At 54.8% G+C, this 25,756-nt stretch overlaps 3 protein-coding genes across 7 annotated transcripts in view; 1 reads left to right on the top strand and 2 right to left on the bottom strand.

The window, feature by feature from the left end:
* Nucleotides 1-1,418: 1,418 nt before the first annotated feature.
* TIMM29 (translocase of inner mitochondrial membrane 29) lies at nt 1,419-3,322 on the bottom strand. The gene is made up of 2 exons (XM_086409358.1): nt 3,161-3,322; nt 1,419-3,085 (listed from the first exon to the last, which is right to left on the bottom strand). The coding sequence occupies exons 1-2, from the start codon at nt 3,294-3,296 to the stop codon at nt 2,397-2,399; spliced, it is 825 nt and encodes a 274-aa protein (XP_086265484.1). The 5' UTR covers nt 3,297-3,322; the 3' UTR covers nt 1,419-2,396.
* Nucleotides 3,323-3,449: 127 nt separating this feature from the next.
* Nucleotides 3,450-9,044, top strand: YIPF2 (Yip1 domain family member 2). Its single transcript, XM_086409357.1, has 10 exons — nt 3,450-3,491; nt 3,646-3,704; nt 4,354-4,508; nt 4,624-4,704; nt 5,613-5,700; nt 7,140-7,256; nt 7,340-7,506; nt 7,585-7,767; nt 7,854-7,984; nt 8,101-9,044. The coding sequence occupies exons 2-9, from the start codon at nt 3,674-3,676 to the stop codon at nt 7,965-7,967; spliced, it is 936 nt and encodes a 311-aa protein (XP_086265483.1). The 5' UTR covers nt 3,450-3,491; nt 3,646-3,673; the 3' UTR covers nt 7,968-7,984; nt 8,101-9,044.
* Nucleotides 8,164-25,756, bottom strand: part of CARM1 (coactivator associated arginine methyltransferase 1) — a 43,184-nt gene continuing 25,591 nt past the window's right edge. For 3 of the 5 annotated variants that reach the window (XM_086409353.1, XM_086409356.1, XM_086409355.1), the window contains exons 2-16: nt 25,202-25,327; nt 23,179-23,285; nt 22,166-22,270; nt 19,491-19,601; nt 18,227-18,404; nt 16,278-16,368; nt 16,017-16,098; nt 11,532-11,617; nt 11,253-11,342; nt 10,701-10,838; nt 10,525-10,614; nt 10,329-10,441; nt 10,138-10,215; nt 9,829-9,897; nt 8,164-9,672 (exon numbers count right to left, since the gene is read on the bottom strand). In XM_086409353.1, the coding sequence (XP_086265479.1) occupies nt 9,530-9,672; nt 9,829-9,897; nt 10,138-10,215; nt 10,329-10,441; nt 10,525-10,614; nt 10,701-10,838; nt 11,253-11,342; nt 11,532-11,617; nt 16,017-16,098; nt 16,278-16,368; nt 18,227-18,404; nt 19,491-19,601; nt 22,166-22,270; nt 23,179-23,285; nt 25,202-25,327 (1,607 nt within the window). In that variant the 3' untranslated portion in view covers nt 8,164-9,529. Of the gene's footprint in view, nt 9,898-10,137; nt 10,216-10,328; nt 10,442-10,524; nt 10,615-10,700; nt 10,839-11,252; nt 11,343-11,531; nt 11,618-16,016; nt 16,099-16,277; nt 16,369-18,226; nt 18,405-19,490; nt 19,602-22,165; nt 22,271-23,178; nt 23,286-25,201; nt 25,328-25,756 lie in introns of all 5 variants that reach the window. The other 2 variants (XM_086409352.1, XM_086409354.1) reach the window with 2 other exon arrangements.

Genomic DNA, 25,756 nt, shown 5'->3' with positions numbered 1-25,756 from the left:
TCTGTGGCCAATTTATGTTCAGTTCAGTCGCTCAGTCGTGTCTCTTTGCGACCCCATGGACTGCAGCATGCCAGGTCTCCCTGTCCATCACTAACTCTGGGAGCTTACTCAAAACTCATGTCCATCGAGTCAGTGATGCCATCCATCTCATCCTCTGTCGTCCCCTTCTCCTCCCGCCTTCAATCTTTCCCAGCATCAGGGGCTTTGCCAATGAGTCTGTTCTTCCCATCAGGTGGAAGCTCAGAGTCCTAACCATTGGATTGACAGGGATTCCCTCAAAACCCACTTCTTCTTCCTCAGATTCTACTGCCCTTATGCAAATGGAGACACTATGTCTACTTTGCTATTTATGCCCTGGGCAGGGTTGAGATCTGAAGGTCTCTTACTCTGGACTGGCCAAAGGATGGGGAGCCAAGTCCCGGTCTGCTTCCCCCTCCCCAGTAGGATCACAGCAACTCCCACCTATAACGGGCATGTCTAGTATAAACATTTGCTGGGGCCCACACTGGGCTGAGCACTGAGGGATACTGGAAGCTTAACAGTGAACAGTTAACAAAGCTTAAGCTGGACCGTCCTCTGGAGGTCTTGTGTATACTCTAAGGTGCTGAGCATGAACATTCAGGCCCCTGTCAAACCTAACCGCTCTAGTCCACATGCCTCATACCAAACTCAGGACACCAGAGCTACTGGAGCAGGGAGCAAATATGGTAGGACTCCCTGGCTTTGAGTGTCATTTAATAACCAACTCAATGACGATGTGCAATCCTCTTAATACTTTTCAAAAATTTTATAATTTTGGCCATGCCTTGAGGTACATGGGATCTTAGTTCCCTGACCAGGGATAGAATCTGTGCCCCCTGCAGTGGAAACTTGGAGTCCTGACCACTGGACCAGTAGCAAAGTCTGTCTCTTTTTTCTAAATACTTCATGATCATGGTAAAGAGCAAGTCTCATTTTGATACCAGTGCATCTTAAACCTGTCCCTGATGCTGGTTAATTTCTCTTGAACAACAGGATTCAGGTCCAGAGCCTTCAGCAGGTAATGGTATAGGATTACAATTTATAGTATCATTTCTCTTTTGTTTTCATTGCTTTTTGTTTATATTCACTTATTTCTGTACTTAACTTTTATTTATGGCTAGTAACACTATTCAGTAGTTTCTAGTAGCACGTTATTAGGGTCAAAGATAATACCATGAGTTTGAGGAGTTAGTTTCAATCATGAAGTCTGCCACAGCTCTGGAAAAATAACAAAATTTTTCCTTTGTAAAACAGACATGCTGGCTTAAAGACGCTCCTCTGCCCCTAAATAAGGATATAAACATTACCATGTGTCCAATGCACCCTATAGTATGAAGGGAAGGTCCAAGTACCAAAACTTAACAGCAAAACAGATAAGCACAATGTAACAACAAAGATGGTTGTTTCATCTCCTGATTTATTAACTAGTCATAGACCCCATCAGTGACAGAGGCAGTCTCACTCTTGTAACAGTAGTTTTAAAAGTATGATTTTAACCCAGCTATAGACATTAACATGCTGCTGCTGCTAAGTCGCATCAGTCGTGTCCGACTCTGTGCGACCCCATAGATGGCACCCACCAGGCTCCGCCGTCCCTGGGATTCTCCAGGCAAGAATACTGGAGTGGGTTGCCATTTCCTTCTCCATTGCATGAAAATGAAAAGTGAAAGTGAAGTCCCTCAGTCATGTCCAACTCTTAGCGACATACTCCTTTCCAAATGATTCTGTATTTTCAAGGTTACTGAAGAGAAATGGCAACCCACTCCAGTATTCTTGCCTGAGAAATCCCACAGACAGACGAAGCTTGTGGGCTCCAATCCACGGAGTCACAAAAGAGTCCCACTCGAGTTAGCAACGGAACAATAAGGACAGTGTGAAATGTTATCAATTGTGCGAAGCCGGGTGAACCTTCACACAGAATGTCTCGATTATTGTTCCAATTTCCTCTGAGACTACAATTACTTCAAACTGAATTAAAAAATACATGTCCCTCGTGGAAAGAGAGAATAAACCTCTTAGGTCAAATTTTAAAACGAAAATCTGCAAGTTACCCTAGTCAGGAGAACCGTAAAGCCCAGTGAAAAAGGCTTATTTCCGTCTAAAGTTTCTTACCAACTCTGGCAGTGATAAAGACGACATGGCACGTTTCTCTGCTCTCCCCAACTCTTAAACCAGGGAGGCTCTCAATGAGCCGTCTGCTCACAGCGAACAGGTGAGAGGGAGGCCCCCGATTTTGTGAAAACCCAGGGAGAGAACGTTGCAAATAATTTACTTCCACCACTCTGCGTTTGAGACTCACACGCACGAACTGCACATTCCCGGGCCAGCATTCTGCGGGGGCCGGGAGCCCGGTGGGGACCCGGGGAGTCTGAGTTTCATCTCGCGGCCTCCGACGGCAGCAGAGAGTCAGCCTGGCTCAGGGCGAGCTGGTCCTTCTTCTCCTTCTGCAAAACGTGGTCCTCCCACAGCGCCTGGTCCACCTGGTCGTCGGTGAGCACCACGGGCTTGTATTTCTCGTCGAAGAGCCGCTCATTGGCCTCCGAGTGCAGCTGGTGGGGCCCGACGACGCGCAGGTGAGCCGGCAGATGCAGGAACTCGTCGTCGTTGATGTCGCAGTCGCGCATCCGGGCCCCCAGCACCCACCAGCGGCCCACGAAGCCCACATCCAGAATCCGGTCCGGGAAGTCGGTCCAGCGGGGCTGCAGGTACCGACAGCGAGCCTGGTAGAGGCTGGCCTGGGCATCGAAGGGCGCCTCGTACACCAGCGAGAAGAGGCCCAGGCTCACGTGGCGCAGACAGCCGCGACCACGCAGCCAAAGCAGCCGCTGCACGAACGCCTCCGAGTCGCGGTTGCGAGTGGCGGGCGCCAGCAGCAGAAGGGTCCCCGACGCGTCGAGCAGCGCCTCCTCGAAGGCTGCCTCGCTCGGTGCCAGGGAGCAACAGGCCGCCGCGCCACCCAGCAGCCCTAAGTACACGGCCGCCTTCCCGGGCCGGGCCCGCGCCGCCGCCGCCGCGTCCTTGCAGGCCTCGGCGTAATCTTGGAGCAGCGAGCGGGCCCAAGCGCCTGAGGTGAGAAAAGAGCATTGAGAGCCGCCCGGCGCTGGCGCCACCCATCCCGCCGCCTCCCGCCGCTACTCACCCAACCGCGCCCACACGCCGGGCTTTGCGGCTGCAGCGTCACGCGCCTCTCTACGGCTTCGGGACCAAAATCTCTTCAGAGCGGCAGCCGCCATTGTCTTCCGGCTGGGCGTCCGCACTCCGAAGAGAAACACCATGCATACAAAACAGAAGGCCCGGAGAATCTCTTCTGTGCAAGCGTCAACATCACCGGAAATCGTTCCCCATCGGAAAAGGATAGCAGACGGACCGACGCCGGATGTTGCTGTCAGATCTGAGAGGGGTCATCTGCGGCGGTAGGCGGGTCGCGCAGGCGCAGAGAGTCCGGGCCCCGCCGGTTGAGATCGCCTCAGGTAAGGGGGGCGTGGGTACACCTGCGGGGCAGGAGAGGCGATTTAACGTTCCGGTGGGTGCGGGAGCCGCCAGGCCGGGCTTGGGGTTTGGGCTGGCGTCCAGGAGCGGCGCCGACTGGTGTCGAGAGAGGGTCTGATTGGCCTCTATCCTCAGAGGGATGCGGTGACGACCCTGAGAGACCATGGCAGCGGCTGACGAGCTGGCCTTCCACGGTGAGTGCAGCCGCGACCCGGCCCGAATCCTGCTCCTTCCACTGGCCGAAACCTCCCATCGAGTTTCCAGCTCAGATCTAACCCGAACCCCAGTCAGCTGTGAACAACCACCCAGACATGAAACCCATTCCTAACTCGAACCCCGTGCGTGCTTAGTCTCTCAGTCGTATCCGACTCCTTGCGACCCCATGGACTGTAGCCGGCCAGGCTCCTCTGTCCATGGGATTCTCCCGGCAAGAATACTGGAGTGGGTTGACACTTCCTCCTCCAGGGCATTTTCCCAATCCAAGTATCAAACCCGGGTCTCCTGCATCTCCTTCCTGCATTGGCACCGCTCCCATCTTAAACTCAGACCACAAATCTGAGGCTCTGCCCCATCCCTGAGCCAGCCCTCATTGTGGTCCTGTGTTAGGAAGGAGGGGACACGCCTCCTTCCCACTCACCACAGTTGAGGAAACTCTGGGCTGGGGGTAACACCGAGGTGGGGATGGTTACTCTTGGCTCCCAGATGTCGTTCAGTCCCTAAGTCATGCCCGACTCTTTGTGACCCCATGGACTGCAGCACGCCAGTCTCCCCAGACAAGCTGTGGGCAAAACGAAATTGCCTCGACTCCCAAATACACCTGTGTCCCATATTCCTTCTCGACAGAGTTTGAGGAAGCTACTAATCTGCTGGCCCAGACCCCGAATGAGACCACCACCAGAAGTGATCAGCTGAGCCCTAAGGGGCACGTGGCTGTGGCAATGGACTCAGGCGGCAGTTATGGAGCTGAGGATGAGGTAGAGGAGAGCGACAAGACTGTGGTGAGTCCCAGGAGTCCCTGTGCCCTGCCTCTGTCTTGTCCCTTCTACCCTCCCTCTGGCGCACCCCTCCACCCCCACCCCCGCACCCCCAGCACTGAAAGTCTGCACTGTGCAGCTCCTACAGGAGGAGAAGCAGCAGCCTGGTTTCTGGACCTTTGGCTACTATCAGAGCTTCTTCGACGTGGACACCTCACAGGTCAGACCCGGGAAGCTGGTGGGATGGGGTGCAGCCACTATTCACTGAGAACTTCCTGTGCACCAGGCCTTGGGCCATTGCTGGCAATAGGCACATGGGAGAACAGCCCCCACCCAGGCTGGTAGACATGACTGGGTGGACTGCATGTGTGTGGCCTGAGTGGGACTCGGGAACACGGGGAGCACACGTGACATGGTGCACAGGGAAAGGCCCCCTGGAGAAGGCGACAGATTTGCTGGGACTTAGACAAGCAGGTAGACTTAGAGTGGAGGGAAGCATAAGTATGTTCCAGGCACGGGGAACAGCATAGGCAGGGGACCAGAGGTGAGAGAAGCCAACCACTGCTGCAGAGGCTGCCTCTCACTCAGTCTGGAGAGTGAGGTGGGGGCCAGGCAGAGGCCAGATCACCAAGGATCTCATGAGCTGTACTAAAGAGTTTGGGTTTTCTCCTAAAGGTGCTAGGGGGTCATGGAAGGGTTCAGAGCAGGAAAGGACTGAGTGACATGAAATTGGAGGCCAGGGTGGGAGATGGTGATAAGCCAGGGTTGTGGAGTAGGGAAGACGTTGGCAGAGATGGGGGAAGATTACCCAGGATTTGTTGACAGTTCTTACTGGGGGCAGGAGGCAGTGGACAGTGGGGGAGTCCAGGGCAGCCAAGCACAGAGGAGGGGGAAGCTAAGAAAAAGATGGCAGGCCCTGAAGCGTCCTTCAGAGTAGGGGGACACTGGGATATTGAGTAGGGGCTGCCCAGGGCAAGGGGCTCCAGGCCACAGGAGAGAAATGAGAGCATGGAGGAGGTGGGAGGTCAGCAGGGAAGGAACCCCTAAGGAGGGTGACCCTCTTTCCTTTGTGGGTAGTGAGGGAGCCCCAGATGGGCTTCTGTCCTAGGTCCTGGCCTTGCCCCGCAGGTCCTGGACCGGATCAAAGGCTCGCTGCTGCCCCGACCCGGCCACAACTTTGTACGGCACCACCTGCGGAATCGGCCAGACCTGTATGGTGAGTGAGGTTGTGCGTTCATTCAGTTACTGATGCAACACATGTTGACAGAGGGCCAGGCCCCGGTATACAGCTGAGCACAAAGCACAGTCACTCGGGTAGAATTGAAACGTACTCTGTTCATGCAGACAGGGCCAAGCGAGGCTGCAGAGGGCTGCGGGGCTGGGAGGAGAAGCAGCGTGTTTAGAGGGTGGGAGCTGCTATGTTGTGTGGGTTGCTCAGGGAAGGCCCTGCTGAGGAGGGTGAGGGAATGAGCCTAGTTGGTGTCGGGGTTAAGGGTGGCGAGACCTGGGGGAAGAACATCACAGAAGAGGCATGTGGCGGAAACAGGCTTGCACTGCAGGGCAGCACTGTGACTGCACTGTAACAAGCTGCCAGCAGGCCCCAGAGGTGATCGGTCAGACCACATGGGCCTCCTGTGCTTTGGTGAGAAGAGATCTTAGCCAAGTGCCCTTGGGTGCTGCAGGCCCTGTGGGGGGCAAGGGCAGAAGCTGGAGGACCAGGGAGGAGTCGCGTGTGGGATCATGGGCCTGGCCTGGGAGGTAGAGAGTGGGGGTTAGATCCTGGCAAACGTGGAAGATGGAGCCAACAGCGTGTGCTGACACACTTGATGGGTGGGAGGGGAGGTGGCAAGGATGCTTCCCAGCTTTTGCCTGGACTGTGAGAAAGCGGGACCTTCCCTGGTGGCTCAGATGGTAAAGAATCTGCTTGCAATGCAGGAAACCAGGGTTCGATCCCTGGAGTGGGAAGATCCCCTGGAGAAGGGAATGGCAACCCACTCCAGTATTCTCATTGGAGAATTCCATGGACAGAGAAGCGTGGCAGCTACAGTCCATGGGGGTCACAGAGTTGGACACGACTGAGTGACTAACAATTTCCCCAGAAAGACGGAATTCTATTTATCAATGGGAAAAGGCGAGAAGATTCTAAGGGAAAGAGTGGGCATGCTAGGTGGAATGGAACGTTGAATAGGAGCCCCAGGTTCAGGGCAGAGGCCCAGACTTGGGACACTGGGGGTTGTGGGCACAGAGGTGGCAGAAGGCCCTGAGGTTGGACGAGCTCACAAAAGGGGTGAATGAACACATAGGAGGTTTGAGAACTGGCCCGGGTGGGCCCCTCATTGTTAAAGAGCTCAGGGAGTCAAAGAGGCTGAGGAGTTGCCAGTGAGATGAGACAAAAGCAAGAGTGTAAAACCCTGGGAACCACACGGAGAGTGTTTCCAGATGGAGGGGGATCAGCTACGTCAAAGGCCACTGGAAGGCCAAGAGAGGTGAGGGATGGAGGCTGGATTCAGCTGCTAGTCACTAGTGTGACACCATATCAAGGGAGCGGTGGGGGTGGAGGCAGCCCGGAGCTTGGAAAGAGGCTGGGACCGGATGGCGCAGGTCACTAGTCCTGGGAGCTCCCACCCTGGGGCCCTGACCGTGCTCCACCCACAGGCCCCTTCTGGATCTGTGCCACGCTGGCCTTCGTCTTGGCCATCACTGGCAACCTGACCCTGGTGCTGGCCCAGAGGAGGGACCCATCCATCCACTACAGCCCCCAGTTCCACAAAGGCAAGTAAAGTGGGCAAGGCCTGGGAACTGGCAGGGCTCGGGGTGCCGTGGGGCCCAGGAGTGATAACCTGATTGGCCCGCAGTGACCGTGGCCAGCATCACCATCTACTGCTATGCGTGGCTGGTGCCGCTGGCGCTGTGGGGCTTCCTGCGGTGGCGCAAGGGTGTCCGGGAGCGCATGGGGCTTTACACCTTCCTGGAGACTGTGTGCGTCTACGGCTACTCCCTCTTTGTCTTCATCCCCACTGTGGTGAGTGGGGCCCAGGGGTGGGTGGGTCCTGGGCGCCACAGGGACGACCTGCTAGCCAGCTGCCTGTATCCCCCCCAGGTCCTGTGGCTCATCCCTGTCCCATGGCTGCAGTGGCTCTTCGGGGCCCTAGCCCTAGCCCTGTCAGCTGCTGGCCTGGTGTTTACCCTCTGGCCCGTTGTCCGTGAGGACACCCGGTGGGCAGCTGGGGTGCTGCTGTCTGTGGTGGTGCTACTCCACGCCCTCCTGGCCATGGGCTGCAAGGTACTGGGCTGGGGTGGTCACAGGCTGGGCTCGGGGTGGGGACTCAGCTTGCCGGCTCTGACGCTGACCCAGGGCTCTCGGATCAGTTTTATTTCTTCCAGCCACTGCCTCCAGAGCCCATGGCATCTCCCCACCAAGCCACCTCTCAGCCTCCAGCCACAATGTTGCCACCCACCCTGCCAAGGTCCGTGGCAGCCTAGGAAGGCTGAGCCTGCAGGTAAGGAACTGTCCCCAGCTGTGGCTGGGGGCAGGGTCTCCAGCTCCAACTGCACTCCCCCGCCCCCCGCCCGATGTTAGAAGCCACAGGGCCACTTCTCAGTTTCTCTCTTTCAGGCCCAAGAGATGGTGACTGGAGGCTCCCCTGAAACCTCAAGATCATTTCGCTACTTTCCAGACTTTTCTTACAAAGCAAACACTTTTATTTTCTATGCAAAGGTGATTCAGAGAATTTATATAAAGGCGGGAGAGGGGCACAGCAGGGAGCTTCCAGGGCGGCCATCGCCCCCAGGGGCCACCCCAGCCTGGGCCGCACTTGCTCTTCCTGGGGCGCCCAGAGAGCGGGCCTTGAGCTGAGCCTGAGCTCCGCCACATCCAAGTCTGGGGTTGTTAGAAACGGGGGAGCAGAATTAGAAGAAAACTGCCTGTGCTGAAACATATATTTCCGTGGGTTTTTTTATTTTTATTTTTTTCCTTTTCTTTCCTTTTTTTTTGGAGAGGTCCCTGCAAGGCCCCTTCCCAGGCTGGGGTGGGACCAGAATGCCATCAGAGTAGGAGGGGCGGGAGGAGCATCTACAAATACTGAAGGGGGTACACAGGCCTAACGTTAGCTACAAGGAAAAAGGACGCCTTCCACGACAGACCCTTGAGGTTTCTGCGTCTGCCCCAAGCGGCTGACGCTGACCCTTCCCTCCAGGCCCAGGGCCCCCAGGCCACCCTTTCTAGCTCTGGGTGCAGGTGGGGGCTGGGTCTGCAGGGGGTCAGGGACAGGACAGCAGCAAGAGGCAGGGGCTGAGGACGGAGGGCCTTCCCGACAGCCGGGTGGGTTGTACATTCAAGTGTGAGGTGAACCCTTTGGTGGGAGGGGGCCGAGGGGCTCCCTGGGCTCCAGAGGCCCGGCCCCACCCCATCCTGAAGACTCGGTAGGGCCACCCCTCGCCACTGAGCCTCTGAGCTGGGGAGAGGGGCTGCTGGCTCGGCCCGGCCGGCCTGATTTCTCAGAGGGTCTATGGATTGACACTGGTTCTTTTCATAAAAAAATAAAATTAAAAAAAGCAGCATGTCACGCCTGTGGTGACCAAGGCCTGGTAGTTGAAGGGGAGGCCCCTCCAGGAAGGGGCCAGGACTGCCTTCCCTGCTGGAGACAGGCAGGGGACCGGTCCGAGGGACCGGGCAGGGCGGCCACTGCCCCCTCCCTCCCCACCAGGCCTGCAGCTATCAGGCCCGGACACGCCTGTTACAGAAGATGTCAAACCCAGGTCAGGGTGGAGAGGGCCGGGGGGTGGGGGGGGCACAGAGCTCCCACGACATGATCATGTGTAAAATATGGCAGCGACACGCGCTTGGGGCCAAGATGTGGGTGGGGAGTGGGGTGGGGGCGGCGGCGGCGGCAACGTCGTGTAAAAAAGTGTTCAAGTTCCCGTAGCAAAGAGGGCTGTGGCCGGGTATGTGGGTCTCTCCAGTACAAGGGTCAAAGCCGCCCAGGGTGGGGCAGGGTCTTCATTTGGTTTCCTGGTGCTGTCAGTCCGTTCCACGCCGCAGGGGCCTAGCTCCCATAGTGCATGGTGTTGGTCGGGATGGACATGGGTGAGGCCATGGAGATGGCGGGGCCGCCCATGGTGAACTGGCTGTTGACTGCATAGTGGGCGCTGGAGCTGCCGCCACTGCTGCCCTGGGCGCCAGAGGATCCTGTGGGGCAGGGGGTGGGCACTAAGGGGCCGCCTCTGTCCCGTTGCCCGCCCAGACCCATGGCAGAGTCAGAGAGAAAGAGCACAGGAGAGAGGGCAGGCGGGCGCCCGGGCACACGCACACCCGCGGGGCCCTGCGACCCCCGCCCACCATTACCTTGGACAATCCCCGTGCTCATTATGGAGCCCATCCGGGAGTGGGTGTGATTGACAATCCCCGTGTTGGCTGCACAGCAGGAGGAAGGAAGGAAGGAAAGGAGATGGCGTCACCGCCCCCAGCCTGCCCGGCCCATGTGCCCGGCGTGGTGGGTGCTCACACTCGGGTGAGGGTGGGTGCGGTGCCCGCAGAGCAAGGTGGAGAGGCAGTTGGGGGGCGGAGCTCAGCCCCCGGGGAAGAAGCAAAGGTGGTAAGGCAGAAGGCCCAAGCTCACAGTGGTCCTGGGCACACCCACCCCCGTGGGCTCACCTAGAGGAATCAGGTTGTTGTGGCCCACACTGGAGCCTCCGGCAATAACACTGCTCAGGTCATAGGCGGTCGGCATTCCTGCACCAGGGAGCGAGAGGTCAGGGCAGGAGGGCTCGACGGGCCAGCACCGGCGGGGGGCCAGGGAAGGACCCTGCCCCCACCCCCACCCCACGCACAAGTGGGCTGCTCACCGGCCACGGCCATCCCACTGCTGAGGTTGTAGGTGCTGCCGGCATTCCACATGTTCTCCGAGGGGGATGTGTAGTGGGAGCCAGGCGGCGGGGAGGGTGTCGTGCCTGTGTATCTGCAGCAGAGACGGCCCGTGGGCAGGGCGAGGGGCAGCGGGCGAGGAGGGCGCCCCCCGCGCAGGCCCAGGGCCCGTCCTACCTGAAGAATGGGTTTTTCAGGTCCAGGAGGTTGCTGGACTTGGAGCCTGTCTGGTCCACCTGGGCCACAATACTGATGTCGTAGCTCTGTCTGCGGGGGCAGGGAGGGCGGCCATGAGCTGGCTGCCGGGAGGGACCGAGCCCCTGCTGCCCCCAGCCCCCAGCGGCTGCTCGCACCTTTTGTTGGCAATAAGCAGACATGTCCCTGAGAGCGTGTCCCCAGCCTTGGCGAACAGTGGCGACTGGAACAGGCACCGGACTTGGTACCAGTGGGTCAGGGGCTCCGTCGGGGCCGTGGACAGCCACACAGTCATTCTGCCAAGCAGGGACAGGCATGCCCTTGACTGGGCTAGACCCCCACCTTGTGCATTTTGAGCTCTCCCCAAGCGCCTACCCTCTACCCCTGGCCCTCGCCACCCAGGGGTCCCCTGGAGCGGAGACAGGCTGGCTGTCCAGTAAGTTCTACCTATGCCCACTCACGCTGACATACAAGAGACACAATCAGGTCCCGTGAAGAACAGTCACTTGGAACAGGGTAGACCACCACCCTCCTCCAATAGTCTATTGCTCGAAGGCCAGCTCCCACTGCCTTCTGCAAGGAGCAGTAGCACCCAGCAGAGTCGAGTCAGGCCCTCCCAGCCCCCAGTGCATCATCTGAGCCAGCCAGGCCTGGAGTTACCACCTGGGGCTGGAGTGGGGGGGCCACCTGCTCTGCTCGGGTGCACTCACATAGAGCCGATGAAAGCGACATCAAACCAGAAAGCCAGACCATGAACCAGTCCGGAATGCAGCATGTGGAACTTGAATGGGATTTCTATCCTGTAAGGCAAAGGGCAGTGATTGCTGGGGAAGCTGACAGGGCTTCTGGGAGAGGAGAGGGGTGTGGGGGCCCCAGCCCATCCAGCCTGGGAAGCAGGGTTCTGCCCAAGGGAGCCAGCAGTGGCCCTGACCTCCAGAAGGAGTTGAGCCAAGGAGGACGGGGTGCCAGGGGTGGAGGGCTGCTGGTACCTGTGCAAATCTCCTTCTTTGGCTTCTAAGAAGTTCACCGTGTACTTAACGGACTTGGCCATCAGGATCCGGATGTCAAATGTGTCCTGGGAGAGAGCAGAAGAGTGACCTGGCTTCAGGCACAGGGGCTGTGAGGAGAAGGGGAAGCCCGGCCCTCTTCCAGGCTGGCTGCAGCCTCTAGGCCATTTGGCTCAAACCAGTTTGCAGTTTGCCCTTCTCGGCCTTGCTGGGGGGAGGAGGAACTGGTCTGACACAATGAAGGGCAATTAGGTGACAGCTCTCAAAATGACAACTATTCATCTGCTTGAAAGACTTGGCAGTTCCACTTCAGGGATTGTAACCTATAAATCTATGTGCACATGTACAAAACTTCCACCCATAATTACAGATTGCCAAGAGCAGAAACAGCCTAGAAGGTAAACTAGTGATGGCCCAAGAGTAAAAGATCACGGATGTGAAAAAGGACGAAAAGACTCTTTAGAATAGATGGGGAAAGATCTCCAAGATAAATTGTTAAGCAAATCCACAAACATCAAGTGAGAGAACTACGCTGACATCCACTCACAGCTATGACGGAGATTTCATGTCAGACTGCCAAGAACTATATGAACTGAATAAAAAAGAACAACAACGACAGTTGTCTGCAATCACTGGAGAGCAACCACAGCAGCCACAGCTTTGGGGCCAAGACCTTAGACGGAGGAGGTGCTTTTTGACACATGCCTTTCCCCTTGGGGTGGGGCCCTTCAGAGGCCTCCCTGTGTGGGGAAAGCCAGATGGGAACTCGGGATGACTGAGGCAGCTAGGACTCAAGGGGCCAAGATGCTAAAAAAAAAAAAAAAAAAAAAAAAGGAAATGTGGAGATTCAAGGTGGACACTGCACATGTGATTTGAGTTCTTGGCATTTGCCAGTTTTTGAGCTACATATGGGATGGCGGTAGGGAACCAAACAGAAAGATGCTTCTATGATATTAAAAAGCTAAAGCAAAGGGACTTCGCCGCCGGTCCAGTGGTTTAGACTCCACATTTCCACTGCAGGGCTCACAGGTTCAATCCCTGGCCAGGGAACCAAGATCCCTCAGGCCATGCAACTCAGCCAAATAATTAAATTAAATAAGCAGACTTCTTTAAAAAAAATACTGACTAAAGATGGCTGATTGAACAAATGCATTTACTGCCCCATTAAAATAGAAATAAGATTTTTTTTTAAATGAAGGTATCTTTTTTTAATATGATTTTTAATTTTTTTATTTAAATATGGTTCAGCACCAGATTGGAACTGGGAGGCTAGGGCAGGGGCCTATGAACCACCAGGCTCACTAAGATCATGAAGACTACCCTGAAGCAGCAGTTCTCAAAACATGGTCCCTTTCCAGAGCTCCCTCAGGTCAAAACTATGTTCATAATAACACTAAGGTGTTTTCTGTCCTTTTCATTCGTTCACTCACCTATGATACCTTAACAGATTGAATGCAGAAGCAGAATCCAATAACAACAACAAAAGAAGCAGAATCCGACTGTCTTCTGCTAAGCCAGACGCTAAAGAGATTGGTAAATTTCAAATGACACTAATTCTTGCTGGAAAGTTTTAGAAAATAGTTTTCTTTTCAAAAAATGCTGTTTATATTAACATATAATGGGTTTTACTGTCATCCTTTAATGTACATTCTTAAATTTCTTGAGTTTAGTTTTTAACACCAATAGATATTGGCAGTATATCAGTCAATACAACACGTATTTAGGACTTTCCTAGTGGTCCGGTGGCTAAGAATCCACTTGCCAATGCAGGGACCGGGTTTGACCCCTGGTCTGGGAAGATTGCACACACTGCAGGGCAACTAAAGCCTGTGCGCCACTGCTGAAGCCCAAGTGACCTAGAGCCAGTGCTCTGAAACAAGAGACGCCACTGCAGTGAGAAGCCACGCACAGCAACCACAGAGTACCCCCTGCTCTCCACAACTCAAGTCCACAGCAGTGGAGACCCAGCACAGCCAAAAAGAATAAAAACTAAATTTAATTGTTTTAAAATATATATATATATATATAACACACATTTACAAAAGTTCTTTGGGATCCTACATTTTTATGAATGTAAAAGTGTCCTGAGTTGAAAGTGTTTGAGAACTGCTGCCTTACAGGGAAGCTAGCAATATGGCAACAAAGTAGAATTGAAGAGCAGCCTCCAAATATCTTAAATGCTTCACAGGACCAAGGTGCTACATCCTTATGGCTACTTGCCTGAAGAAAAACAAATCCTTGGAAAGAAAACTATCCTCTCAGATCAGATCAGATCAGTCGCTCAGTCGTGTTCGACTCTTTGCGACCCCATGAATCGCAGCACGCCAGGCCTCCCTGTCCATCACCAACTCCTGGAGTTCACTGAGACTCACATCCATCGAGTCAGCCATGCCATCCAGCCATCTCATCCTCTGTCGTCCCCTTTTCCTCCTGCCCCCAATCCCTCCCAGCATCAGAGTCTTTTCCAATCAGTCAACTCTATCCTCTAGAGCCTCTATAATTTTTCGTTCTGACACTTAAGGACCAGGCACACCAAGAGACAGAACAAAGAACCAAACCAAGAGAAGAAAGAGCAGAAATACATTTACCACTTATCCTCCAGATACTACAAGTGATCAGAGACTTATATTTAACACGTTCAAGGAAAAAGAGGGAACAAATTTCAGAGAACTGAAATAAAAAATAAGCAAGGTGAAACTCTAGAACTGAAATTTTACAAAATCAGGGAGGAAGTGTTGGATGAGCAATCAAAAGGAACTACCAACTTCTAGTTGTAAGATAAAATAAGTACCAGTAATGTAATGTACAATGTGATAAATACAATTAACTCTGCAATACATATGAAAGTTGTTATGAGATTAAATCCTGAGAGCTCGTATCACAAGAAAATGTTTTGTTTTGTTTTTTTTTCCAAAGAAAAACCAAGAACAAACTCAGATGAGACATAGCGTCGAGAAGATTGAAACTGGGATACAGATAAGGAGACAGTGTAAAAATTATGCAATTGGGAGAAAAAAGAGGGAAAAATACAGAAAAGAGTAAAGAGTATAAGAATCATTTGAGATGTGGTGAAAAGGTCTCATATACACATAATCAGGGAACCAAGAGAAGAAACATGGGGCAGAGGTCATGTTTAAAGTGATGCTGTCCTAGAGTCTTGCAAAACTAGTGAAAGACAATCGGGAGTGGGTGGGGGGATAATATGTACCTTATTAAGACAAAAGGAAGTAAGAAAAGAGGTAAAAAGAAAGAAGGGTCAGGATAAATTAAAAAAAAATAGTATGATGACAGATTTATAGACATAAAGACGAGTAATTACATTAAATATAAATAATCTAAACATGCTAATTAAAAGACAAAAACCATCAATCTGGTTAAAGAACAAAACTCAAATGCGTGCTATTTACATGAGATAAACCTTAATAAGGTTATAAAAGGGTTGAAAGTATAAGGATGGAAAAATATGTATCGTATAAAGATTAATCAAAGAAAGCCTGAGTAGCTAAACTATTATCAGAAAAAAATAGACTTTAAGGCAACAGTATTACTAGACATTTTTAAAATAAAGACACTTTTTATAGTTACAAAAGGATCAATCCAACAGGAACATATAAAAATAATCCTAAACCTATATGCACCTAATAACAGTAATGTAAAAAAAAAAAATCAGGCAAAAACTATCAGAGCTACACGGAAAAATAAATCTACAATCAGTAATAGACAGAAAAGGCAAACAAAAAAATCAGTAGAGACAGAGAAGACTTGACCAACATGATTAACAAATGTGACTGAACTGGTATTAATGTAACAATGTACTCAACAAGTGATTGGTACACATTTTCTCAAGGAAGTACACAGGGGACATAAACCAAGAGAGAACACACACCGGGCATAAGGCAACTCGGAAGAAATTTCCAAGGACTGAACTCATACAGTGTATGTTCTCTGAACACAGAAAAACTAAGACAGAACAACACATTGATTATTCTATACTTTGAGAGGAAAAAAGATTGAAAAAATGTATATATTTGTACATGCACGTTTAGGTATAAGAGCTCTAAAAGATATACAATAAGACTGTTTGCCTCTAAGAAAGAGAACTGTGTTAGGGTACAGAAGTGGGAGGTTTCCACTTTTGTACTTTTTTGATTTTTGAACCATGGGTCTATATATCAGTTCAAAAATCTCAATAATTAAAGTCAATCGAACAGAATCAGTTCATCAAGGATCAATGCATCTGATAACAAGTACTGCATGCTGTGAGCTAAGTACTCTACATGCCTTGCTACTTTATTCCCAACATCCCCGTGTGAGAGCTCCCTGCAGGGGCAGAAACTCAGAGCTTCAGTGGCTTCCCTCGCACTGCACAGCTTGCACAGGCCTGACAAGAAAGCTTCCCTCCTGTCACCCCAGATGAGGGCCACGCCCAGCACTAACTCCAGGAGTGCCCTGGGTGCCCCCACTCACCACCACAGGCTGCCGGAAATACTCGTCCACTGCAGCACCTCGGAGGGCTGACAGGTCCACTCCGTGGAAGGATGGCTGGTACCTGCAGAAAGCGCCCGCCCCCCATGGCAAGGTCACCAGCAGCAGGAGACAGGCGGGCCAGACTGCCTTCTCTCCCAGTTGGCCCTCATCCAGCCCGTCTTTTAGGTCCTATGAAGGATAAGGAATGAGAGAGAGGCGGGGCTGTCCCCAAGGAGGCAAGACACCAGGGAGCACACTCACCAGAAGTTGGCCTTGGTGAACTGCTCCATGTAGAGCTGCTCATCCGTGAAGGGTGCCAGGTGGACATCACCAATGGTGGGGAACATGTTTCCTGGGAGTGGGGGCAGGGAGGGGTGCTGGCATCAGGGTGGGACATCCAGCAGGGCCTGGCAGAGACTCAGAGGGCCCCAGAACACCAACTCTGGGCTTTCCCAGCCCCTCACTCACTCACACACTCTCGCATCCATGCAGTGCAGAGGCACCGAGCGCCTGCTCTGCCAGCGGCCACAGAATACTTGACATCTACTTCTTCACTGAACCTGGACAGCTAGCCAGGGAAGCAGGAAGACCTAGCCTTCCAAGGGCTGGGAGACAGGATGGCACCTGCCAGGGCCTCAGGGGTCCTGCTCCATCAGCTGGACGGTGTCTCTGGGACCGGTGTGCAGTGGGGAAAACAAAGCCAAGTGCTCTGGACAGGGCGAGGGTGAGCCCCAGGCCATGCCATCACGGCCTCAGCAGAATCCCCTTGCACAGGCCTCTGCCAGGCAGGGTGGGCCACATGCATGGCCTGAAATGGGGGGGTGGGGTGGGGCCTCCATCTGTTGACTCGAGGAACAGACGGGTGAGTCAGAGCCAGCGGGAGGACAGTCAGGGCTCAGGAGCTCTTGCCTACTTCAGAGTCTGGGGCCTCCAGTCACCTGGCCTCCAGATGTGGGGCTCCCTCCCTCCTTTTGTCCGAGGAGGCACCAGGAATCTGCCTGCCTTCAGCTGCAGCCATGGGGTGGGGAAGGCGAGGTGCTCTCTGGCCCAGAGGCCACAAGCCAGGCCGCCTGCCCCTGGAGCATCATGGGCAAGTGCCCCACCTTGCCTGAAGGTAGCTGAAGAGTAATTATGGGGGTTGGGGGGAGTTCCCCTTAATGCTCTCAAAGAGCTCTCTAAGATGGAACCAAGCCACACTAATGCAGGCTGAGGGGAGGGGGCTGGGCAGGCTGCCTGACCAGTGGGGTGAGTGTGCAGCTGCCCACAGAACCCCAGGAGGAGACCACGCTCTGCTGGGGCCACCACTGCTTGTCAACCCAACTCCACTCCCCCCAAACCTCCTACCCCAGCCAGCATGGCCCACCACGCTGCAGGGCCAAGCACGAGAAGAGCAGGTAGAGGACAAGCCTCGGGGCAGCCTGGCTGCCCATACACCTGGAGAGCAGGACAGAGCTGTGGGGAACCGCGGCCACCTCCCCTCTCCCCGCAGCCCAGTTCCTGCCCCTACAGGGCCCGCAGGTACACTGGCCTCCACGCTCTGCCCTGGCCACGGTCATCCTGTACCGCAAAAACACACACACAACCCCTTTCCTGTACAAAAACACGCAGATGGAGACATGTGCCAGAGGTAAGCAGAGAATGGACACAGCAGCAGATGTGCATGGCCAAGTGCAGACCCGACCTCAGTGACACAGGGGTCAACAGGAACCCAGAGATCCCAGAGCACAGACGGGCTGGTACAGTGACACAGAGGTCACACAGCTGCGTCCCAGTGCCAAGAACCCCCACCCCACTCACACACCACCCCCCACACCCCCCACTGCCTCCTGGCCCTGAGGAGTTAAGGGCTCTGTGAGGCCGAGGGCAAGTCTATAAGGCTAGAGACAAAGATGCCAGGGTGGCTCCTCAGGGAAGGTGCCGGCAGAAACCAACTCTGGCTCTGACCACAGACCAGCTGGACACTGTCCCCCGAGGGCACAAGATGCCAAGGCAGCCCAACAAGTAGCCTCATTTGGGGCCCAGTCAGCTGGGGCTGGGTCAGGGTAGGGAATGGGCGTGAAGGCCCTGATGCCCTTGGCACCCAGGCTGCCAGCGCAGGCCCGCGGGGTGCTGCGGCACCCCTGGACTGACCCAGCGACAGCCTGGCGCCCCCCCGCAGGGGCCCTGGGGCCCCCGACCCAAGCAACGGCCATGCCAGCAGGGACACTCACCGCCAGGGCGCAGGTACTTCTTGGCGTGGAGGTAGCTCTCAAGCATGCGCTCATTGAAGAGCATGTAGCCCATGGGCTCCGAAATAATGATGTCCACTTGCTCGGGCAGCGAGACCTCCTCCACCTTCCCAGGGATGACCACGATGCGGTCGGTGAGGTTGTTACTTTTCACCAAGACCTGAGGGTGGGCAGGTCACAGGGGTCACGGGGGTCCTCTTGGGGAGGGCCTCAGTCCACACTCACCCACCAGATCCCCCACTACCTCGCTGGTAAGCATGCTGACTGCAGCTGTGAACAGCCTTGGCCCGTCAGGAAGTCGCTGCGGCCCCACCCATCTCGGGCCGGGCCTCCTGCAGCTTCCCAGCCCCTACTGTCACCTTGGGTACGAGGACAAGCAGGCCTGGCTAGGGCCAAACGTCAGCTTGGACACACCTTCCGACCCAGCGATCCCAGTGCTGGGCGGTGTGCACTGCAGACGTACCCTCACCACAAGAGGGGATGCGGGTACGAAGCCTCGGGGCGGCACTGGTTTGTGCTGTAGACCGAGAATCAGCCTCAGCGTCAACTACAGCCTACACACAGCAGTCCAGCCCGGCAAAGGGATGCTTGGCAACCACTAGAGAGAGTGATGAAGCTCTTCACACGACAGATACAACCCAGATGCACCACAAGCAGAGCAAAGCCAGGAGCCAGACGGTGGCGTGGATGTTCGTGTGGGAGGGGCGGGTGGAGAGCCCAAGGGGGCTCACGGGGCTTCTGTGTTCGTATCTCTCCCTCTGCTGGGAAGTCTAGGTGGTTGGGAGCTGGAGGTGGGGGAGGGAGCCATCCCCACCATTTGATTTTGTAGTTTTTAGGCGTTAAAACTCTGAATGAAGGCTTCGGTGCCAAGCAACGTAAACCAACAAAATGAACTCCTGTTGTCCATCTTTCAAGGGGGGCTCAGAGAGATGGGCGGCTTGCCGGGGGCCAGGATCCCACCCTGGTCTGTGTGACTGCACAGTCCTGCCCCAAAGACCTGAACCACCCATGAACCTGGTGGGCAACCACTCATCACGCAAGAGAGACTCTGTGAGGCCCAGAGAGCCCCTGCCCCTGAAACTACTCAGTTTGGGGGACAAGAGACCCAAGTAGAGAGCGACGTCCCCAGGCTTCCCTAGATCCAAGGGTCAGGCCTCCCCCGGGTTCCTGACCGGCTGGCTTCCCCAGGTTGAACAGGCCCAGAGTTGGGGGACGAGGACAGGCCAGAGTCCCAGCGGGCACTGACCTCGGCGTGCTGGGCCATGGTGCTGGCCTCCACTGCATAGATCTTTCTCGCTCCAGCCTGGGCAGCAAAAAACGACAGGATCCCAGAGCCGCAGCCAACGTCGAGAACGATCTGGGGGAGGAGGGGGCGGTGAGGACAAGCTAGCAGTGAAGGGATACAACAGTAAGGATGGGGGTGTCAGGGGCGCTCGCTCCCTGCAGGCCCACCCACCCACCCGCTGAGCCCGCCCCCGCCCCGCAGCCTGCTGTGCCTCTGCACGGCCAGCTGCCCCGAGCCTGCTCCCAGTGGGAGCCTGCGGTCTGGATCCAGAGGTGGCAGGAGGGGAGCTTCTGCTTCTGAGCACAGTGGGGATGTCAGAACCAGTACCCTCTCTGAGATCCAATTCAAGAAGGCATGGCCTGGGCCATCTATGGGGCGTGTGGGAGTGAGGGCTCACTAGGTCAGGACACCTCTGAGCCCTGCAGGCAGCAGGACCACTCAGACACAGGGCTGACCGGCCCGGCCCACACAGCCAGCAGAAAGTGGCAGCCCCCGACCCCAGGCCCTACAGGGTATCCCCACAACCTGAGAGGAGACCTGGGAATGGTTCCCACATGGGTACCCTCTTCAGGGCTGCCAGGCTCCACAGCACAGGCTCTCGGAGTCCAGGCCACAGCATGGTGGGCTACCCCATATTCTGGATTCATCTGACTGCCACCACGTGAGCAGAAAGCTGGGATAAACGGGTCTGCTGGTGACGCACATGAGCTAAAGGAGACCCACTCTGGGCGTGGGGGTGGGCATAGGTTGAGTGCCTGATAGAGACGTTGGTGCTGTTGGCGGGTGAGGGGGGTGGACCGTGAGTGCCTCTCAGAGCTCTAGATGAACAAGGAAATGGATCTGCATGCTGGAGGAGCTGGAAGGGGCTTCGCTGAAGGAACTTGGGCTTCCCAGGCCACGAGCGCTGCCCCAGTGTGGCCCATGCCCGCTGCCAGGACACACAGATGGCTGCCATGTTGAGGACAACACCTCCTCAGGCTGCGGGGGCTCAGGTCCTGGGCCAGGGGTGGGCGGGAGGTGGGGGTGCTCAGTGATGGGAGGGGATTCTCAGCAATGGTGGGGGGGGGCATGACCTAGGTGCTGGACAAGGTGGATCCAGGTGAATCACGTGGAGAGAACCCCCCAGATGTGTGGAGAAAACCACAAACGTCCATATGGCAAGGGAAAATAAACTCCAGAGGACTTTCCTGGTAGCTAAGAGTCCGTGCTCCTAATGCAGGGGGCCCTGGTTCAATCCCTGCTCAGGGAACTGGATCCCACATATTGCAACTAAGACCTGGCACAGCCAAAAAAAAATTAAAAGAAAAAAAAAAAAAGCAGGGCGGGGGGGAGAGGGGACAAACTCTAAGCTACAGGAAGAGAAAGGAATCAACTTTCCCCTCTGAATATATATATAATCTGGTCTCTTTTTAATCATGCGCGTATAGTTGACTCTTGAACAACACGGGAGCCTGGGATGCCAACACTCTTTCCCAGTAGAAAATCTGAGTATAACCAGACAGTGGACCCTCCATGTCCATGGCTCCACATCTATGGATTCAACCAACTGTGGATCGTGTAGCATGGTTGCTCATATCCATCAAAAGCAGCCTGTGGGTAAGTGGACCAGTGCAGGTCAAGCACGTGCTGTTCCAGGGTCAGCAGTACCAGTGAGTAACAGTACAAAGATTTTAAAAGGAACTAGGGAAGGGACTAGATTCCATTTCGTCCATGTAACTTAATAGCACATGCCAAGACACAACATTAGGTGGGGGAAAAGTATTTTGTAGGAAGTGAATGTGGCGTACAATCCTATTTTGTGTGTGGTTTAGTTGCTAACTCGTGTCCAACTCTTTTGACCCCATGGACTATAGCCTGCCAGGCTCCTCTATCCAATTCTCCAGGATTCTCCAGGCAAGAATACTGGAGTGGGTTGCCATTTCCTTCTCCATGTTTTATATATATATATTTTTTAAGATTATAATCCAGGACCGGACATGGGAGGGAGTTTCAAAAGGGAGAGGTTATATGTATACCTATGGCTGATTCATGTTGAGGTTTGACAGAAAACAAGAAAATTTTGTAAAGCAATTATCCTTCAATACAAAAAATAAACTAAAAAGAAAAAACTCAAAAAAAAAAAAAAAAGATTATAACCTGAGGGACCTCCCTGGTGGTCCAGTGGCCACGACTCCGTGCCCCCAGTGCAGGGTGCCCGGGTTCGATCCCTGGTCAGGGAACTAGATCCCACATGCGACAACCTAAAAAAAAAATAGTTCCCACACACTAAAACAAAAAGCCTGTGTATCTCAAGTAAGACCTGGCCCAGTCAAATAAATAAAAAAATATTTTTTTAAAAAAAGATTATAACTCTAAAATATATATATATATATGCTAATATAGATATACGCAAGGGGAAACATCTGAAGAGGGCTTTATTGTTGGCAGTGGCTGTTTTAGAGGGAAATGACAGGGGCCTTTTGTTCCCATCTGATACACACCAGGCTTCTACAAAAAGTAGATTTTGCTTCTACAGTCCGAGGAAAGAAAAGACAAAATCAATGAGCAAAGAAGAAAGAGAAGAGGCCACTGAGGCAGCGAGGCACGAGCGCAGCCTGAGGGCAAGGAGAGGGGGCAGACGTGGCCTGGCGGCTCACCTTGTCCTTGAAGTCTGTGTGGTTCTGTAGGATGGCGCGCTGGTAGGTGCCCGTCCGCACATAGTCCTGCATCATGTTCTGCTGCTGGGACAGGTAGCCATAAAACTGGAACAGAGACAGGCCAATGGCACAGGGCACGCAGCCAGCAGACGGCCGAGGCCCCGGCTGACCCTGCGACAGAGGAAGTTCGGCTTCGGGCAGAGATCAACCTGGGGAGGCCACACCCCTCTCCGCAGCCAGCTGCTCCGGGAGAGCGGGAAGCTGGAGGCGGCCCCCGTTGGTGGGGGGTGCACCGCCACCATCACTGCGGCCAAAGGATGCAGCTGGATGGCGCCTGGGCCCCGGAAGCCACCCAGAACTCAGACACGCCAAAGGCGGGGTTCTGCAATCGAGGGCCACCTGCCATCTCAGGGGACCCAAAGAAGCGGAGGAGCAGGTCAAACAGGGCCCTAGGGCTCAGAGCGCCAGGCAGGTGAGGTGCTGCGGGGTCTCTCTGTAAGACAACCAGGCGGTCGGGAGGCAGCGTGGCACCTGGGCCGGGGCAGCAGGCAGACCTGGCTTCCCATCTTGGCTCTGTTGCATAATAGCTGTGTGACTTGGAGCAAGTCACTTAACCTCTCTGAGCCTCAGTTTTCTCATCTGTAAAATGGGGACAACAATAGTACTTACCTCCTAGAGCTACTGGGAGGGTTTCAAGTGCTTCCGTACGCTCAAAGCGCTGGAGCCAGTGCCTGGCATGCCCTCCGTGCTCAGGACACAGTAACTGTGATATCGTTACTCAGAAGGCCTGTGAACCTGAGCTTCATCTGCACTCAAATCCTTCCAACAACCCTTCTAGGCAGGCACTGGCATCTCTGTTTCACAGATGAGGAAACCGAGGCCCAAGCAAGCACAGGACACTCGTCTAGGGTTACTCATTGAGCAAGTGGCAGAGCCAGGACAGGAACCCAGATGCCACGCGGCCTCCAGGAACCAGCAAGGGCAGCAGGCTGGCCCAAGCGCCATGTACCCACCTGGAAATACTGCACAGCTGAAGACTCCTCTGTGCGCTCGCTGAATACCGACCGCTCCAAGGTGTGGCCTCGGCAGGTCTTCAGGATGTTATAGAAGGAGCAGAAATCTGGAAGGGGGAGGCCAGGTCATGACAGCCCATGCAGGGGCAGGGAGTTTGGTCTAGGTGTGCACCTGACTTTTCTACCTTGAGCATGAGTGATCTGAAAATCCCCACCCCTGAAATGTTGAAATTTAAGGAAATGACAAAGGACAGCCACATGGGCCACGTGGTGGCTGCCATGTGAGAAGGCAGGTGTCAAGGGGGCTGCGCTCCTTGAGGCTGGTGGGAGCGGGCCCAGGTGCAGATTTGCCAAAGGGCAGCTCGGCCAAAGCTCTCAAAGAGTAACCCGGGCATCAGATCTCTAGGATCTACCCCAGTAAAGAAGCACAGGTCCACCCACAGCACCTGGCAGTGTCTGTGGGTGGCAAATGGACACAGGGACACCACCCCAGTGTCCAGTCAGAGGGGACTGGAGGGACTGCAGGGGACACTGAGCAGCACATCAGAGGACCAGTCACCAGCAGTCGGCAGAGCCAGATATTATGCAGATGAACTGTGATTACCAACGTGAAATATCGACCACAAACTTGTATCAAGAAAAAGAAACAAAATCAAATCATGAAGACAGGTGGTACTGTGGGGGCTGGGGGAGAAGGAAGGGGGAGTGAATGTTTACTGGGGATGGAGTTTCGGTTTAGGAAAAAGAAAGAGTCCTGGCAATGGATCGGGGGAAGGGCGCACTGCTGTGTGAACGTGCTGTAACAGCTCTGGAGTCCAGACACTTGAAAGTGGTTGCTGGTAAATTTTTTGCGTATTTTAACAAAGTGAACTAGAAGACGGTATCTTTAAAATACACAGTGTGGGGAAATAGAGACAGTTCCGGAGCTGGACAGCGGTGACGGAAGGTGCTCTCCGGAGCTGGACAGCGGTGACGGAAGGCGCTCTGCTGCTGAAATGTACGCTCAGAAAGGGTTAACATGGTAAAATGGTTATGTGTCGTTGACCACGATTTAAGAAACTGACAGGATGTAAGGGCAAAAAATTAGAATGCAACTATCCACAGAACAGAAAAAAGACAAGGGGATTTATACCATGAACATCTACTGATAACCCTGGTGCTGTTTCTGTAACTTATTTCTTAAACAGTGAACTGGGATTGGTTTTGTAAGAAGGAACTGGGGTGGAGCCTAAGAATGCTTCCCGTGGGAGGTGGGCAGTTACCTGGCTGCCTTCTCCCGACCTGGCCAGCTCCCAGCTCTGAAGCCGGGCCACACGAAGCTAGGCAGTCCTGAGGGTCTGGGCCGGGGACGTCTCCCCACTCCGTCAGAGGCACTGAGACAGGTAAGGGGGTTCTGGGATCACAGTGGGTGGCTGTGGACAGATGGCTTCCCCACTCTGGGCTCTCCCACCCCAGCCCCTGCACTGACCATCAAGCTCACTGATTACAGCTCTACAAGGACCAAGCCCAGCCGCTGGACCTTCCAGGGGTCTCCAGCCTGGGGCCACCTCTCAGCACCATTCGACTGGGGCTCCTCAAGTCCAGCAGTAACCTTGCGTGTCCCCCAGATGGGTCTGCCTGGACCCCTCCAGCATCTCCTCTGCACTTGGACCTCTGGACCTCGCCCCACCCTATCCACTGCTGCAGCTGGGCCCGACCCCCACCTGAGGGGCCCCTCCAAGAGGCCTGGGGTGTGGCTGGGAGGTCAGGACGGGCCTCCCAGAGGAGCGGACATAGGAGCTGAGCCCAGAAGGACCCAAAGGAGCCGGTGAGGTCCGGGGCAGTGTCCAGGCAGCAAGAACATACTCTTCTTACTGTGGACAAATTTCTGTTGGGGAATACTTCTGATGCGGATGGGTCATTCACTGGGTCAGATGAACCGGTTCTGATTCACCCCAGCTCCAGGTGCCCCCCAGCCATGCTGGGAGCCTAGGACCCCCAGTTCTGGGCACCCCACGAGCCGCGGGGCAGAAGGGACACATACCGCTGGGTGTGGCGAACTGGAGGAGGACGCTGTTGCAGCCCAGGGTGATGATGAATGACTGCTTGCCCACCCGGCTGCACTCCGTCTCCCGGGACACCGAGCACTTGAACACACACACGTCTTCATCTGTGAGGGGAGGGAGGCGGGCGTGAGCTGGCAGGTCCCAGGGCCACACTTCCCATGTCCTCACGGTCCCCCAACCTCTCCCCCCGAAGTGCTCCGTGTGCCCTGCCTGCCCGGCCCACACTGAGGATGAGGCAGTGGCCTGTGAGCGTCCCTGGCGAGGACCTAGGACGCACTCTATCCAGCGGGAGAGGACAGTGGTTCACAGGGCGACCAGGGTTGAGGTGGGGGGAGGAGGTGCATAGGTACAGAGGGGGCCCAGCGGGGCACACACCTCTGCCGGGATGTTCCCTCCCGGGGCACCTCCTGGCACCAAACCCCATGTCGCCCTGAGGTGGGAAGACACAGGGGAGCAAAGGGCAATCTGGCAGGGTCAGAGGGTCCTGGGAACGCAGCAGGGTGCCCCGGGTCCAGATGAGGGGGCTGGGCCTT

This window comes from Bos grunniens, chromosome 7 (genome assembly GCF_055505025.1).
Source record: "Bos grunniens cultivar Pamir isolate PY7600 chromosome 7, Bosgru_T2T1.0, whole genome shotgun sequence".
NCBI classification, from domain to species: Eukaryota; Metazoa; Chordata; class Mammalia; order Artiodactyla; family Bovidae; genus Bos; species Bos grunniens.
This window is presented reverse-complemented; position numbering and strand designations above follow the sequence as displayed.

What these genes read in the sequence shown, in the direction of transcription:
- TIMM29 (XM_086409358.1), bottom strand. Translation starts at nt 3,296, where the DNA reads ATGGTGTTTCTCTTCGGAGTGCGGACGCCCAGCCGGAAGACAATGGCG. An exon ending in CGGCGTGTGGGCGCGGTTGG is followed by an intron (nt 3,086 to 3,160) that starts GTGAGTAGCGGC and finishes TTCTCACCTCAG; the next exon opens with GCGCTTGGGCCCGCTCGCTG.
- YIPF2 (XM_086409357.1), top strand. Translation starts at nt 3,674, where the DNA reads ATGGCAGCGGCTGACGAGCTGGCCTTCCACG. An exon ending in AGGAGAGCGACAAGACTGTG is followed by an intron (nt 4,509 to 4,623) that starts GTGAGTCCCAGG and finishes TGCACTGTGCAG; the next exon opens with CTCCTACAGGAGGAGAAGCA. An exon ending in CAGCCCCCAGTTCCACAAAG is followed by an intron (nt 7,257 to 7,339) that starts GCAAGTAAAGTG and finishes ATTGGCCCGCAG; the next exon opens with TGACCGTGGCCAGCATCACC.